Source organism: Epinephelus moara, chromosome 3 (assembly GCF_006386435.1).
Source record: "Epinephelus moara isolate mb chromosome 3, YSFRI_EMoa_1.0, whole genome shotgun sequence".
Taxonomy (NCBI): Eukaryota; Metazoa; Chordata; class Actinopteri; order Perciformes; family Serranidae; genus Epinephelus; species Epinephelus moara.
In genome coordinates this window covers 18950495-18965169 of record NC_065508.1, presented here as the reverse complement: position 1 = coordinate 18965169, position 14675 = coordinate 18950495, and the positions used below count along the sequence as shown (strand labels likewise).

The 14675-nt window shown below is 39.0% G+C and overlaps 1 protein-coding gene across 1 annotated transcript in view; it reads left to right on the top strand.

Moving 5' to 3' along the window:
* The window catches only part of LOC126387817 (ubiquitin-associated and SH3 domain-containing protein B-like), a 33882-nt gene extending 27440 nt beyond the window's left edge, over positions 1-6442 (top strand). The window contains exons 7-14 of the mRNA XM_050040504.1: positions 997-1141; positions 1296-1416; positions 1531-1653; positions 1817-1909; positions 2400-2544; positions 2638-2744; positions 5098-5207; positions 5303-6442. Coding sequence (XP_049896461.1) covers positions 997-1141; positions 1296-1416; positions 1531-1653; positions 1817-1909; positions 2400-2544; positions 2638-2744; positions 5098-5207; positions 5303-5440 — 982 coding nt within the window. The 3' untranslated portion in view covers positions 5441-6442. The remainder of the gene's footprint in view (positions 1-996; positions 1142-1295; positions 1417-1530; positions 1654-1816; positions 1910-2399; positions 2545-2637; positions 2745-5097; positions 5208-5302) is intronic.
* Positions 6443-14675: the final 8233 nt, after the last annotated feature.

Sequence of the window (14675 nt, the reverse complement as noted above, 5' to 3'; positions counted from 1 at the left end):
ATTTTACAGAGTTTAAGCACAAATGCACACAAAGATGAGGATGTTTCTAAGCTGCTGGGAAAGATTAAAGGGAAAGAAAAGAACATGAGTCATCCTTTTGGCCTGTCTCTTGACTAACCCTTCGACTGGACTCCTTCGCCCACGTTACTACACTCCTAGAACAGGTTATGTTCCCTCCCCTCCTCCTTCCATTCATTCTTGTCACTCTGTTGATGATTTCAAGATGCATAAAACACACTATTACTCACTGACTTTTAACTGTGTCCTTCTTTGGCTTATTCCTGTGTTTCTCTATGGTCATATGTTGTATGCTGTACGCTGTATGTGTATAGAGTGGTGCTGAAACGAGTCCTGAAACGTGGAAATAAGTTAGCATTTCTGCACTTCCGGTTCCCTCGTCCCAAAGTCGGTGGGGTTTTTTTTTTGAACAGGTTTTTGGTTAGATGCCTGAAATGAGATCTGTGCTTAACACAAGCTTAAGAGACTTTCATGTTTTGTTCTACTACATTAAATACATCAGTAAATACCCCACTTGTCAGTTTTGAAGCATTTATGTATCTTAAAAAAGGCGATTAAGTGGCTAAATGAGACTACAGAGTTTGTTGCTGAACACGCCTTTACAGCCCCGTTGTGGTGGCGACGTTGAAGTCATGTGACAATGTAGTTGTTTCTAGCCTAGTATTAGCTTTTTACTTCTAGTGATTGCATTTATGCTTCAAAAATCATAAAGTTGTGTTCATTTGTGAAGATTATCTTGCTGAAAACATGTAAGTATCATCAACTTTTGTTTGCCAAAAAGCTTATTTTCTGCAATAATCCAAAATAAAAAGGTAAAACCCCATTTGCTTTTTGAAGAGGGAACTAGGGTAGCACTAACATCATCTCTGCACCACTCTATTGGAGTTTGTACATTATGTGTACATCTCATTTTGTTTCTTTCATATTTAAAGTGCTATGTGACTAAAGTGGAGTCCTTATTGTTTGTCTGGTCCTCAGGTCTCACTCTATGCTCACCTGTGCCTCTCCGCTGAACTCTGGCAGCACCGTGGCTGGGTTATTGTTTGATGGACAGCTGAATGACAGTCTGCTTGACAGTCTTATGGATCCTCCCAGCCTCACTGGCCTCTGTCCTCCTATGCAGGTATGCTCTGGTGTTATGATGTAAAGAGAACATCATGAACCTCACTGAGTGTGTTAATACCAATAATTACAGTATATGCTCCCAGCAGGAGCTCAAGATTTAATGCAGCGCAGCTCTCTAATGCCTCACAGTTTAAACTGAGTCTTGATCGTAGGTGTCGAGGCCGACCAATCAGTCCTCCCTGTCCAAGATGAGACTGTTTGTGTGTCGCCATGGGGAGAGGATGGATGTGGTGTTTGGGAAACACTGGGTCACTCAGTGCTTTGACTCCAAAGGTTAGCATGCAGGGGAGATTAATGACATATCTTTGTTATACTGTACATTTACATTAGATACTTTTGAGTTTAGTATTCCCGTCTTCTGTAAGATTCTCATTTGTGTTTGTTTAGGCCGATACATTCGCTCTAACCTCAACATGCCATCCAGCCTGCCAGCTAGAAACGGAGGTCACCGGGACTATGACAAGGATTGTCCGATTACTGTGTTTGGCTCCACCCAGGCCCGTCTTGTAGGTTAGTACATTTTACATACAAAATTGTTTTGATGTCTTTAAATCATTATAGATTACCAAAGAAATTTGGCTCTGTAATGATTGTTAAATACAGTAGAGATTATGTTTATATAACCATTGAAATGCCTTACAGTAGAATCACACTGTGTCTTGGTCCATTTCAGGTGAAGCCCTGTTGGAAAGCCACACAACAATAGACTTTGTTTACTGCTCTCCTTCTCTTCGCTGCGTCCAGACTGCTCAGCACATTCTGCAGGGTAGGACCTCATCAACACTCTGACCACAGTCACTGACAAGTTGCACAGCATCTATTCAGGCTGTCAAGCCGGCATGTTGTGCATAGATTTCAAAAAGTGACAGCTGCATAACAATGTTGGATTTTTAATGTTAGTTTTGGATCTGAAACCTTCAGTTTGGCTCAGATCTCAGTAGGATTTGCCTGGTTATATAAAGCTTTAATGAATTACAACAAAACCTCTGCAGTACCCCAGAGACATCATTAGGAAACAAAACGGATAGGAAGAAAAAAAGGGTTTAACAGGAGGTCTAATTTCTTTTTCCCATCGCTTACTTTCTTTGAACATGGCAAAACATCTAATTAATGTTTTCTTTCAGAGATGTTTTCTCTTTTTTTCTTTGTCAAAACCAAATCTTGTAGATGTATTTATGGACAAAATGACATGACGGAGCAGATGTAGGCATTTCTTCCTGCCTGACAGTTTCTCTCTGTGTTTCACTCTGCGTCAGGTCTCCAGCAGGAGGGAAAGACGAAAATCCGTGTGGAGCCTGGATTGTTTGAATGGACCAAGTGGGTTTCAGGCACATGTTTACCCGTCTGGATCCCCCCAGCTGAGCTAGCTGCTGCTAACCTGAGTGTGGACACAACATACAGGTACACAGCAACACCATTGTAGAGCATCTTTACGCTTTTATCTGTGATGCTGCGATTTACTTTGATGTTTTCTATCTATCATTTTGTCCCTAGACCTCATATTCCCGTAAGTAAGTTGACGGTGTCAGAGAGTTATGACACCTACATCAGCAGAAGCTTCCAAGTAACCCGAGAGATCCTTACAGAGGGCAAAAACCTGGGTAAGTGGAGTTGTAAACATGTATCCTGGGCCCAGTTGTTCAGAAATAACCTGATCAGATTGGACCACATATTTCAAATGGGTTGTACAAATGGGAAAAGAGCTCTGAAATCAGATAAGAGCACTTAATTCCAGTCCTGGTTTTGATCTGGATCAAACCTTCAGTATGTGCTGTTCAAAACTTTACAGTAGGACTGGGATACTTTTGATCTAAAAAAAAAAATCAGGATTATCCTGATCTCAGCAGAAGGATGGATTCAGGTGGATTTCAGGAACAGAATGTGATAAAACTTTTAAAATGGTCAAATGTAAGCACCTTTATTTATATTTGGCGCTTGATTTATTTAACCAGTACAGTGATAAAGTAGATAAAGTCAACATTAGTATTAGTACTAAGCCTTTCAGTACAGTAAAGTAAAAATAAATTAATAAAGGAGTTTGTTGCCATCAAATAATCCCCCAAATAGCTGAGTAAAGGAGTTTGTTGTCATTGAAAAATCCCCCAAATAACTGTCGATATCAAACAAAAACTGTTTGAAGTTACAATCTCGAGGATCTCCATTTTGTTTTCTTTGGCGGCATCTTTTTTGATGATTGGTAATTGCAGTGTGTTTGTTGGCAGATAAAAGGCCCAAACACACCAAACCGACTTCAGAGAACTAGGTCGCCTGTGTCTCAGCAAAAGTTGCACATGAACACACCGCAAAGACGGCAGCCAATGGCCAACCAGCACATATGTTCTGTGCCAGCATGACGGGAAATAACTCTTCACACCAGCAGACAGCAGTAGTCTGTAATTGTCAGTCAAAAAGGGGAACTGGAAAACCATCTTGACGCTAGTTAGCCAGTTAGCACATTAACAACACAACCCAGTGTTGAAAGAACAGAGCATATTTACCGTGCGCCAGTGAATTATAATGCAAACCACTGCGAAACGTTTCTGCTAAAGAGCTCAATGGCAAAAGAAAAATAATCTTACCTTATGTAAGGAGTTTGTTTTTGTCTCACTCCGTCTTGACTTGAGCTTTGTTTACTTCCCTCACTTCCGTTTCTCTTCTTGTGTTCTGAGTTGAACTGCCAATCAGAGTGATTTCATTCACCAATAGGCTCCACCGTCACTGATTTACCATGCTGAAACAAAAAAATGGGAGTCGACGAGGGGCAATGGTGCAGGACACACCGCAGAAACTAGGGCGACAGATGCTCAACAACGGCGCAACATTGACCGGCAGCTGACTGTCTGCTTGGTGTGTCAGGGCCTTAAGGCTTATTCAAATCAGCTTGTTTTGTGAGCTCTGCGGCTGAGGAGATGAAAGGGTTACCACAGCATAGACAGTGTGAGAGCTGATTATTAATGACTGTGTGCTGCTTATGAGTTTTCACAGTAATGTCACCACAGAGACCCCGTTCATAATACTGCAAATGCAAGTAAAGGTTCATTCACCATGATATTACCACATTCAGTGATAGATAGTGACTTTTTTAAATAAAAACTTGAGATTATTACTTAATTTTACTTTTTATTTATCACTTTATATTAGCTACAGTGACACAGCCAAAAGTAGTCTTGAACAATTGCATTCCCCCATGCTGTTTTCTGTCTCTTTAAATCAAAACCTGTTGTTCTTTCCACAGCTAGTAGCCTACATTGTGATATGTAATCATGTTTAGAACACTGGTTATTGGTAATCTTGAAAACTTTGTATCTGGATTGGGGGGATTCAGTCCAGTGTTGCTTTGAAAATCCTGCTCAAAAGTAACATATATTAGCTGATCCCAGATGGCAAAACATTGGATTTTAAAATCTGTATCATTCTGATCCAGACTAAATTGTTTTGGCCCTGGGTGTCAAATTAATCCTAACTTTACTAAGCACCTAATGTTGGCAGCATTCACTAGCTACGATGCCCAGTTTCTTTTCGAGATGATTACATTTTAATGTCAATTTATGTTATCCTATACTAAATATAATCTCTGGCGGCCACTGTACACTGAACACGAGCCAATGAAATCAAAACTATACAATGGGGTCTGCCTGAAACAAGCTCCTGCTTTGCAGACCCTTCACAAAGAAAAGCACCCGACTCTACACACCGCACCATATAACCTTGAAACTGAATAGGGTGACACAATAGCACTCTTAGCTTGCAGGCTTTCTTAATCAAAATGTTTAATTTGGATGTTGGCCCAATTTCTATATAAAAGGACATGAGTCAAAGAACCTCAGTATTCAAGCTGCATATTATGGACTACTGAGAGCTCATAAACAGTATAGAAATTGAAAAAATGGAATAGAGAATATAAAAAGCTAATGGGATCTGTGAATGTGGTTGTTCTCCACCTCTTTCACACAGGAAACACGGTCCTGATTGTGGCTCATGCTTCCTCCCTGGAGGCTTGCACGCGCCAGATACAAGGCCTCAGCCCCCAAAACTCCAAGGACTTCGTCCAAGTTGTGCGAAAGGTCAGTTTGTTGCTTCAGCTACAACGCCTCCTTCGTTTCTATTCTCTCTTTTATTTTTATTTGATAACATGCACATCTGTCTTCTCTTTGTGCAGATTCCTTACTTGGGTTTTTGTGCTTGTGAAGAAATGGGAGACACCGGGGTGTGGCAGCTGGTCGACCCACCCATCTTGCCTCTGACACATGGACCCAATCACAGTTTCAACTGGAGGGAAATGCTCATGCAAGACTGAAGGATGTGCTGTTTGGCTCTCTATCTTTTGGCAGCCCTTAACTGCTGAAAAAAAATATTTATTTTTAACCCACTCTGCTATAAATTCTGCCCAACTACCAAAAAAATTAAAAAAACACACTTCTGGCTTCCATCAAAGACATCATGCAAAAAAAGATTTGCATTCATTGAAGCAAATGTATTTAGTCGCACTGCTCAGGAATGAGAAAATACAGTTGGTGTGGAGATCACAGCAAAAATGAGCTACAGATCGGCGGCAGTTTGTCGCGTTTCCCTCAACGTTCCACTTCTTTGCCCAAAATATGGAGGTGCTACGAGAAATGTGGATATTTCTTGATAGTTGCTGATGAATCAGGTTTTATGCCACGAGAAGGTGTTGTTAAGTCTGTGGCTCCTCCTCAGGCGGGACTGTGAAGACTTTGCGTTCTGCTGCCTTCTCACACACTGTGACAAGAATTAGATGAGAGAGACTTGTACCACAGAAATATTTTTCCATGTGTCAGAAATTATTATTTAACTTGTAGCCACGACCCTCCTGTGAAGAAGCACAAAAGAAATGTTGACAATCAGACAGGGGAGAACTGATCTTCATTGTTTCTGGTGCTGAGGTGGGTAGTTTATGATACCTGTTTTATTCCTGTAAATGTCATATCATTAAGTGATTCTTCTAAGTTAACATTTATGTGACCACATGAATCCTCTAACCTTCCTGTAATGCAGTTTTAATTACCACCACAGGAGCAACCAAGTCAACATGACTTAAGGAAAAACAGACAGCTGTTGGGTGCATTGACTAAAATGTTTTGCTTGTTTATCATGACCCTGAAGCTCTCTGTAAGCCTGATAACCACACTGCTTTTAAAACACTTGGTGCATTTCATAGTTTTGGTTACGTCAGATGATTTAAGTGCTTCCTGCCTATACCAATTATTTGTTGTATGACTCAGAACATCTATTGATACTGAATGAATAAAGCAAGGTTGTGGAGAAATGAAGGCCAATACATATCAGCCTGTGCCATGTGTTCTGTGAAACATTTTATTTACCAAACATTTTTTATTGACTATACCTATTTACTTCACTGAGCACCAGTTGCGATATTTGTCAAATGCAGAGCAGCATTGAAAAGAATTAGGGACAAATGAAGAACATTTTTCAGGGCAGACATTTTGACTTGTCATAACAGGAAAAGCACAGCTGGAATTAAAGACATTAAAGGGATAGTTTGGCTTTTTTGAAATGGGGTTGTGTTGGGGTACTTATCCAAAGTCAATGTATTACATACAGTAGATACAGACAGTAGTCGCCCCCAGTTTGGAGAAGTGGTGGGAGTGCTAACACAGAAGCTACGCAATGTACTGCTGTGGACGGGGGTCACTAGCAAAATGTATTTTAGTACTGAAAAAAAAATCCCACCTATAAAATTCTATAACAGTTCTCTATATTGGGAGCATTTTCACTTGTAGCTGACCCCTTCACAGATTCACGACGAGACGAGTTCAGCAGGCAACTACTTGCAATGTGCCAGCTCAGACCAGTGCAACTAGATGAAACGGTGTATCATTTCTCTGTACTTCCGTTCTGATTTGCAGCTTTTCAGGTTTATTTTGTGGCTGATTATAATTAGTAGCTTCTTAAAATATGAATGAGGATAGTGATAGTGAGATACTGGCTAGAGTTGCATTTGTAGTAGTGATGAAACGGCGAAAAATGGAAACAAAATGAGCATCAGATTGACTGTATTCACAATAAATACGATAATATGCGATTCAATATAAATAACCAGCACGAGTCAGTGAGAATATGTGTGTGTGTGGGGGGGGGAGCAAAAGCACATACAGCGAGCAGCAGTGACCCATGGTCTGACATTGGCACACCGTGAGGACAGAAACAGGGCTCAGCTGACATGGAGCACCTGCGCAGCGAACGCGTCATCTGCAGCCATTTTGACTTAAATACAAGCTGATTGACTGTCGAAACAGGACTGGCTTTACGTTCAAAAACCAGCTGCCAGCGATTTGACCGCCTGAGTCGCAGGTGACACCATCAGTCGGCTTGAGTCGAGCTCAGACTGACCAGTTTACACCGATGCAACTTTTCTCTGCAACGTTCTAAAACGGTTTCGTCTCATCCCAATGATTGGTCTGAACTGGGCTTTAGAGACCAGAAGTGTACCATTTCGTATCACTGGCACAGCTTGTAATGTGTTATCTTTTGTATAGTATATCTTTGCTATGAATAAACACCTCGAACAACCCCACTTCAAAAGACTTGAACTGCCCCTTTAATGATGGCTGCGTTCCATTAGGTGTCATAGTTAACTGTATAGTGAGCCAGCACAGTACCATCTCCTACACTAGGTGGAATGCAGCCATCGTTAACGATATGAAACACACCTGTGCCTTTACTGCTCTAACATGGCAAAATGTCTCACTTAGAATTCTTGAAAGTAAATACCAGTAATTTAGTTCAAGAGTTCAGACGTTTTAATGTTAATATTGTTAACATTAGAATACTTAGAAGTCTTTATTTGAGAAAATTGAAAGTGGCTGTTTTTCTGCGAACTTACCCTTCTCTTCAAGAAGGAGCACTTTTACTTTTGGACAGTTTGGATCCAAATGCTGAATTATTGCTACCTTAAAAAGCTTGAAATGTTTCGAGGAATACAGAGAAAAGCGAAGCGTTCACTATATGCCTGCAAAGTTAGCTAAAACCAGCTAACGGTTACTAGCTAACGGTTATCCTGCTAGCATGAGTTTTCGTCTCTTGCTAACTCAGGTAAGGCATTTTTCTGTTCGTTTCTGTAACAATGCGAGTTTGTTGTCTGCTGATATATAATTTTATCTGTGGAAGCCTCAACAAAACTCTAACCTCCCTAAAGGTAACAAAATGTTAACATAAATGAGGGGCAGAGAGTTTAAAAGGTATTAACGGTTAGAGGTATTGGAAGCACCTGAAACTAACGTTAGTGTATGGTGTCAGTCAAATATATCTACATGCAATTGTAGATTGTAGGTCTGGAAAGAGTGTCCCACTTAATTTAAAGCTAATTGTGGTATTTATAATCTTATCTGATTGTAGTGTCTGTATCTTAACACTTTTAATGCATCTAAAGTATTGTCTCTCAACCACTGACAGACTTAAAGTGTACAAACATGGACTTTAAAGGGACAGTTCACCCCCAAATCAAAAATACATATTTCTTGTCTCATATGTAGTGCTATTTATCGCACTAGATTGTTTTGGTGTAAGTTGCCAAGTGTTGGAGATATCAGCCGTAGAGATGGCTGCCTTCTCTCCAATATACTGAAACGAGATGGCACTCGGCTTGTGGTACTTAAAGCGGCAAGAAAATACATATAAAAAACTCAACAGCAATGTCTCCTCCCAGAAATCATGAACCGGTTACTCAAGATAATCCTCAGACTTTGTTTTTTTTTGTAACTTTCTTTTTATTGGTGATTTCAGGTTTTTCCAACAACAATAAAGAAATAAAAATAAAAATTAAAATTAAAACAAACAGGTTGACTTAGGGTATACATTAGTACAACACAGGATTTTATATTCACACAGTCAGTGAGTTACATTCCACAGAATATGAAGTCCACCTTTCCCAGTACTTTGTATACTGCTCAGCCTGTAATCTTAAGGTGAAGGTTAGTTTTTCCAGCTCAGACTTTGTTGTGAGCAGTTTCATGTAGGAACTATTTTCTTTTTCCAGAGCTACACCTGCCAGCTGGATCATTGCGCAGAAGGAAGCTTGCATGTACTCATGGACGAGAGGTTCATGGTCCTGATAGTGAGAGATGTAAACAATAATGGTGTTCTCCTCTGCTGAGAATGCCGTTAATGTCCTCCTACATTTCTATCAGGCCCCCAGTAGGTGCACAGGGCTTTAAAGCCAATTGTCATAGTGGGCAAACAGTGGAGTTATACCTTCTGGGTCTGTCAAGTTATGTCCTTTGGTCCAGAAAGACTTTTTATAGCAAAAGAGACGTATGGAAATCAGTGGATACATTTTTTTGAGCATCACAACCCCCCTGACTATTGGGATTTAATCTATTCAGTCCGATAGCATTTGGAAAGTCTAAAAGAGCCCCATGATTGAGTTATTTTATGCCCATTCAAGTTAACAGAGCGCTAAACTGGGAGTTTGCCAGCTCAGCTGGTGGAAGTCTTTAGTGCACCTGTTATATGGGTCTCACAGGGTGGAAGCAGCGCCAATCATCCGGGTAATTTCATACGTGGCAGTTGATTGATTTTGGCTTCATGCGCCACTGAGCAACTTTCAAAGGAATGAAATGCCAAAGCTTTATCCAGGTCTCTTTGTATATCCATGTTTTCTTTTACTGATATCTCGAACACTCGGCAGCTCACACTGAAACAGTTTAGACCGCAGGGCTTGAAATGAACTTTTTTGTCCACCTGCCACGATGGCTGGTGGCTTCCAAATAAATTTACCAGCATTTGGTTGGTGGTTTGTGCTTATTTCCAACCCCCTTAGACTGATAAATAACAATACAGGTAAGAGAAAAAGTATGTATTTTTGATTTTAGGATGAACCGTTCCTTTAAATCTTTGAAATCACTGTTTGCGGTTAACACGTGATGAATGTAGAACTTAACCATGTTCATGTAATACTTTTTATCATGTTTTAATGATAGTTACGCTCCCTTTTAAACTTAACCTCACTTTACACGATGGTGGCATCATATCACCTCACTTTTTTACTTTATCAAGAAAACCCCCCAATGAATTTCAAAGATAAAATCCAGCCATACTTAATAATATGCCATTTGTAACTTGCCTGAAGTGTAAAATGAAACACAGCACAATCTCTTTTCCAGATAAAAAATGAACACAACAATAGGCTACATATTCTGAAATATGATAGTCTGCTGTGAATGTATGAGGCATTAGTACAGTTAATTAAGAGATTATTAAATTATGCACACAGAAATGTTGCCAACAGTAAACTCAATGCAGCATGGTCCTGCACACTCTCAGAAAATGGTAAAACTTTGTTCACTGATATATGTGGTTATTTGCAAAGCAGTATCCATACATAACAGTCTATACACAACATAAAAGTAACCTCAAGACATTTCTACATCACAAAATAACTACATTAAAACGTGTCTGTCAAAATACCTTAATAAGAACTGAATGTCACTCAGGCATACAGAACATAATGACACACTAAGTGTGAGACAAACACTAGATGGTGCTATCTGATGACCAATATTAGTGGCAGTCCTAAATAGGAAACTACACTTCAACTATGGGCCAGCGGTTTCGTAAAGTTTTTATGTTGTATGCACTAACATCTAGAGATTCTTTATTTTATCCAGTGACACCAGGAGTGATTTGACTTTAAAGTTTTTAAAAATAGGGATAGATATTTCCATATACTTTCAGTCTAGTATTTAAGACCCTGTGAAAAGAGTTGCTTATTCATCTAACTTGATAAGGAATGATGTTTAAGATAAAGATATCAGAAAATTATTATTGTAATAATTATTTTTAATGCTAATGATCAACTTAAAGCTAGTGTGGATATCACTTTAGAGATTAGTCCCTCAGCAACCTGCTGGCAAAGCCAAATGACTAATTGCCAATGACTAATCCCATTGTAACAGCTGATACCAAATACATTTTGTAAAACATTTACATGCACTCCACATAATTTAGCAGGAGGAAAATAAGTTAGCTTGGTGCATATTGGTCATGTTGACTGTCACTTCATCTATGCATTTCCCTGCAGGGTATCTGAGGACAGTGGCAGCGAAGAACAACATCCCTGCGGGCAGAAGGTAGGTGTTCAGTGAAACACGTCACTCGTTAGTTAATGATTGGGATTGGCTCTTGTCTCTGTTTTCAGTTTTTTACTTACTTACTTACTTAATAAAACTTATGAAACATGATAAAAAGGAGTAGCAGTGCTAGTAATTTGCAGATCTGACAATTTTCTATCATAGATTTGTTGATGTTAATAAACAAGTGATATTTTTACTACATTTTGCATTTTGTTGGCAAGTGGCCATGGTATACGTAGGATCTAATCATAAAAAATTACTCAGTGAATATCTGTTCATTAATTGATTAATTTAATTGTAGTTTCTGCCTCAATATTCTGTCTTTAAACAAACAAATTGATATGTACAAATGTATTCATAAAACACTAAAAAGTAAAATGTTAAAATTTACTGTGTCTTTCATCATGCTCTATCTCTGTTACTGCTTCCAGTTTGCCTTTTATTGACACAAAAAAAAGTAAATACATCTCTATTTATTTTTAAGATGTTCAGCCACTCTGTCACGCTTCAAATTTAATAACAAGCCCTCGTAAAAGTAATTGGAGCTGTCATTGGCCAGTCATTATTTCCAGTGAGATAAAGACCCTCCTGTGTCTCCAACCACCTACTCAGCATTAATATGATGTCATAAAACTCAAACTACTGTGATTTGAGCTTTGTGTCAGGGATTATCCGAGAGCTGTACTTACAGTCTGTATCACTGCTTAAGAATGTTGTCACCACATGAGTATGATTTTTTTTTCCCTCTTAAATTTGGTATGTTACCTTGTTAGTCGCAGATATTTGTTTGCATAGGGAAACTGGCACAGGAGCGTGACCCTCTGAGCCGTGCAACTGCTGAGCAGTATGATCTCGATAATAACCAATGTCTCACAGCTGTGTTCTGGCATGGGACACGGGCTGAAAGAAAATGTTTGGTATTTTCATTTAACCCTGCATTATCTGGTTGGCCACTTGGGGACAGTGCAACAAGGTGTAAACACAACAATGACCCATAACACTTAATAAAGTTGACAGGGTGATTGTAATTTCAAACATTTGCTCATTTACACGCCCAGCTGACACAGAACATTAGCATTCATTTGGAGCCCAATATTCACTCAATTTTCAGATCTTTTTTTTTTTTTAGTTTCTACCATCTCCTGTTGTGAATATCCTGCTCTTCAGTTGCTAGATGCTCCCCTGTTGCTTACTTCATCTGTCAGCTGTTTGATGCTGTATGTACAGTACGCCTATCAGAACTTTTTGGCTAAAACAGGCTGCCTGCTGTGGCTGGAAACAGTGTCGATGAGAGTTGTGAGAGTGAATTAGAACAGAAGAGCTGTAGATCGTAAAAAGAAAACAATAATCTGAGGGATGCCTAAACCTTTTGTAGAGCTGAGGGGAACTGCAGTTGGGTGATAATTCTGCGTGGGTTAATCACTATGGGTGACAACTTTTGCATTACCCATAGTGTATTAATAATTTGATCTGTTGTATGTATCAAAGTATTGATCAGAGAAGTTATAATTATGATGTAAAAGGTTAATAAAATGTTCACCTATAAATTTTATTTGATAGACGAATCAATTTATCAACTTTACAGCAGTTTACTTGCACTTTCTTACCAATCATAAATTAAATATTTAATCTGTAATTAATTGTCTGAATTAGAGATTCAAAATATATAAGTGCAACAGGCTTTGCACTTGTTTAAAATGCACTGTCCCTCTGATCTGTTGCCCGCACTGCTGCATTAAACTAGGCTTTTGCTGTTTTCTTTGTTAGTGCAAAACAGAGGAAAGCATAAGGCTGTTTGCTGGTTTTTAAAAATGCAACTGCCTTAAGGCGTGCCTTGTCAGTTGCGCTTTTCATTCTAGCATCTCATGCACATCTGACAGAAGCGATACACTTCTCTTTTAACCAAAACAGCTGCTTACACAAGCCATGTATGTGCTACACATGGGTTTATACAACCAAAGCACATTTATATGCTTGAAGTCTGTGTAGACTCAGTGTTAAACTGACATTGTTTGGATGTGTGCTGCTGTCTTTTTAACTTCTGACGTTTCTTTTTAGCCCCTTCCCCCGTCTTTCAAGAGGCTTTGCCTTTTGCCAGGCCATTATTATTATAAATAAGAATTTGTTCTGAATGACTCATCTGGTTAAGTAAAGGGGAAAGAATTAATTTTAAAACATTACCATGACAATAAAGTCACCTGTTAGCTTATTCAAGCAAGGCTGTGGGGCAAATAAATACAGTAAAACTGAATGAATGTCAATTTTTACAGTGTAAGATAATGTAGGTGAGGCTCCATTATGGATTCTTATTCATTCAAAGACAGTTTATTTTTTTGAAAGAGTGACAGGCCTAGATAAATATAAATATATCTCGAGATGGCTCGAATAATTTCATATTGAAGAGGTTTTTTTTCTATTACAGATTTAGCCTTTGAACAACGGAGCTAGTCATCCTGACCACTGATAGGGTTTGACACAGCTGTCACGAGTTGTGAGTAGTGAGGCCACTACATATTCTCAAGATGGGCTAAACTGGCTTTAGACTACAAGAACAGAGGGAGGTGAATATACTGCAGCTAATACAGATGCCAGCCAGTCAGACACAGAGACTGAGATGCCATCTTTAATATAGTTGGCCTCAATTAGCAAACTCTCTACCTAATGAAACTGTCCAGGGTTCATTTTGTTAATCTGGCAAGACTTTGAAAATATTAAATAATAGAAGTGGTTCCAAATAAATGATTTACTTTTTTGATATTGGGAAACGTTACAGTTCTGCTCTGACCCTTGTAAGCAGTAGCACGGTTTAGTCCTTCAGAATATTAGGAGAGTCAGAGCTAGCATGAGCTGTTTTAGGCCAGCTTTTCCCCAAGGGAGGCATTTAGTTATGTTTCCAAAAACCTCTCCCTGTCCTCTTTCATAAGACTGAAATTTCCACATCATCACAACAGGCATTTTTGCCTGCTTTGCTGGGTTCACATAATACTGGCAGAGGTACTTTATGTCGTTTTGAAAATTGTGGATGAGGGGTCAGTTTAAGTAATGCATTCATTATAGCACAGCTGCTGTTTGATAGGGAATTTTATTTGAAAGATATGATGTAGCCATGGCCAGTGACCTTTGTTGGCACAGAATTACATTATTTATTTCAGTGCATAATTCAGCTGTGTATAGCTTTGACTCTAAATTAGTAAGAGGGAGGTCACAGTTCATGCTTTTTTAAAATAAGAGCAGGTAAACAAGAATTTGTGTAATGAAAGCATCATGTGATTTGTATCATGCTGCTTAACTTAAATATAAAAATGTTTAACATTAGTAAGTTCATCTCTAAACTCTGTACCACTAGTCTCAACAAAGATATTGGTAAGGAATAGCTGAGGGTCTGAGTATGGGTTTCATATCTCTGGTTGCAAATATTAG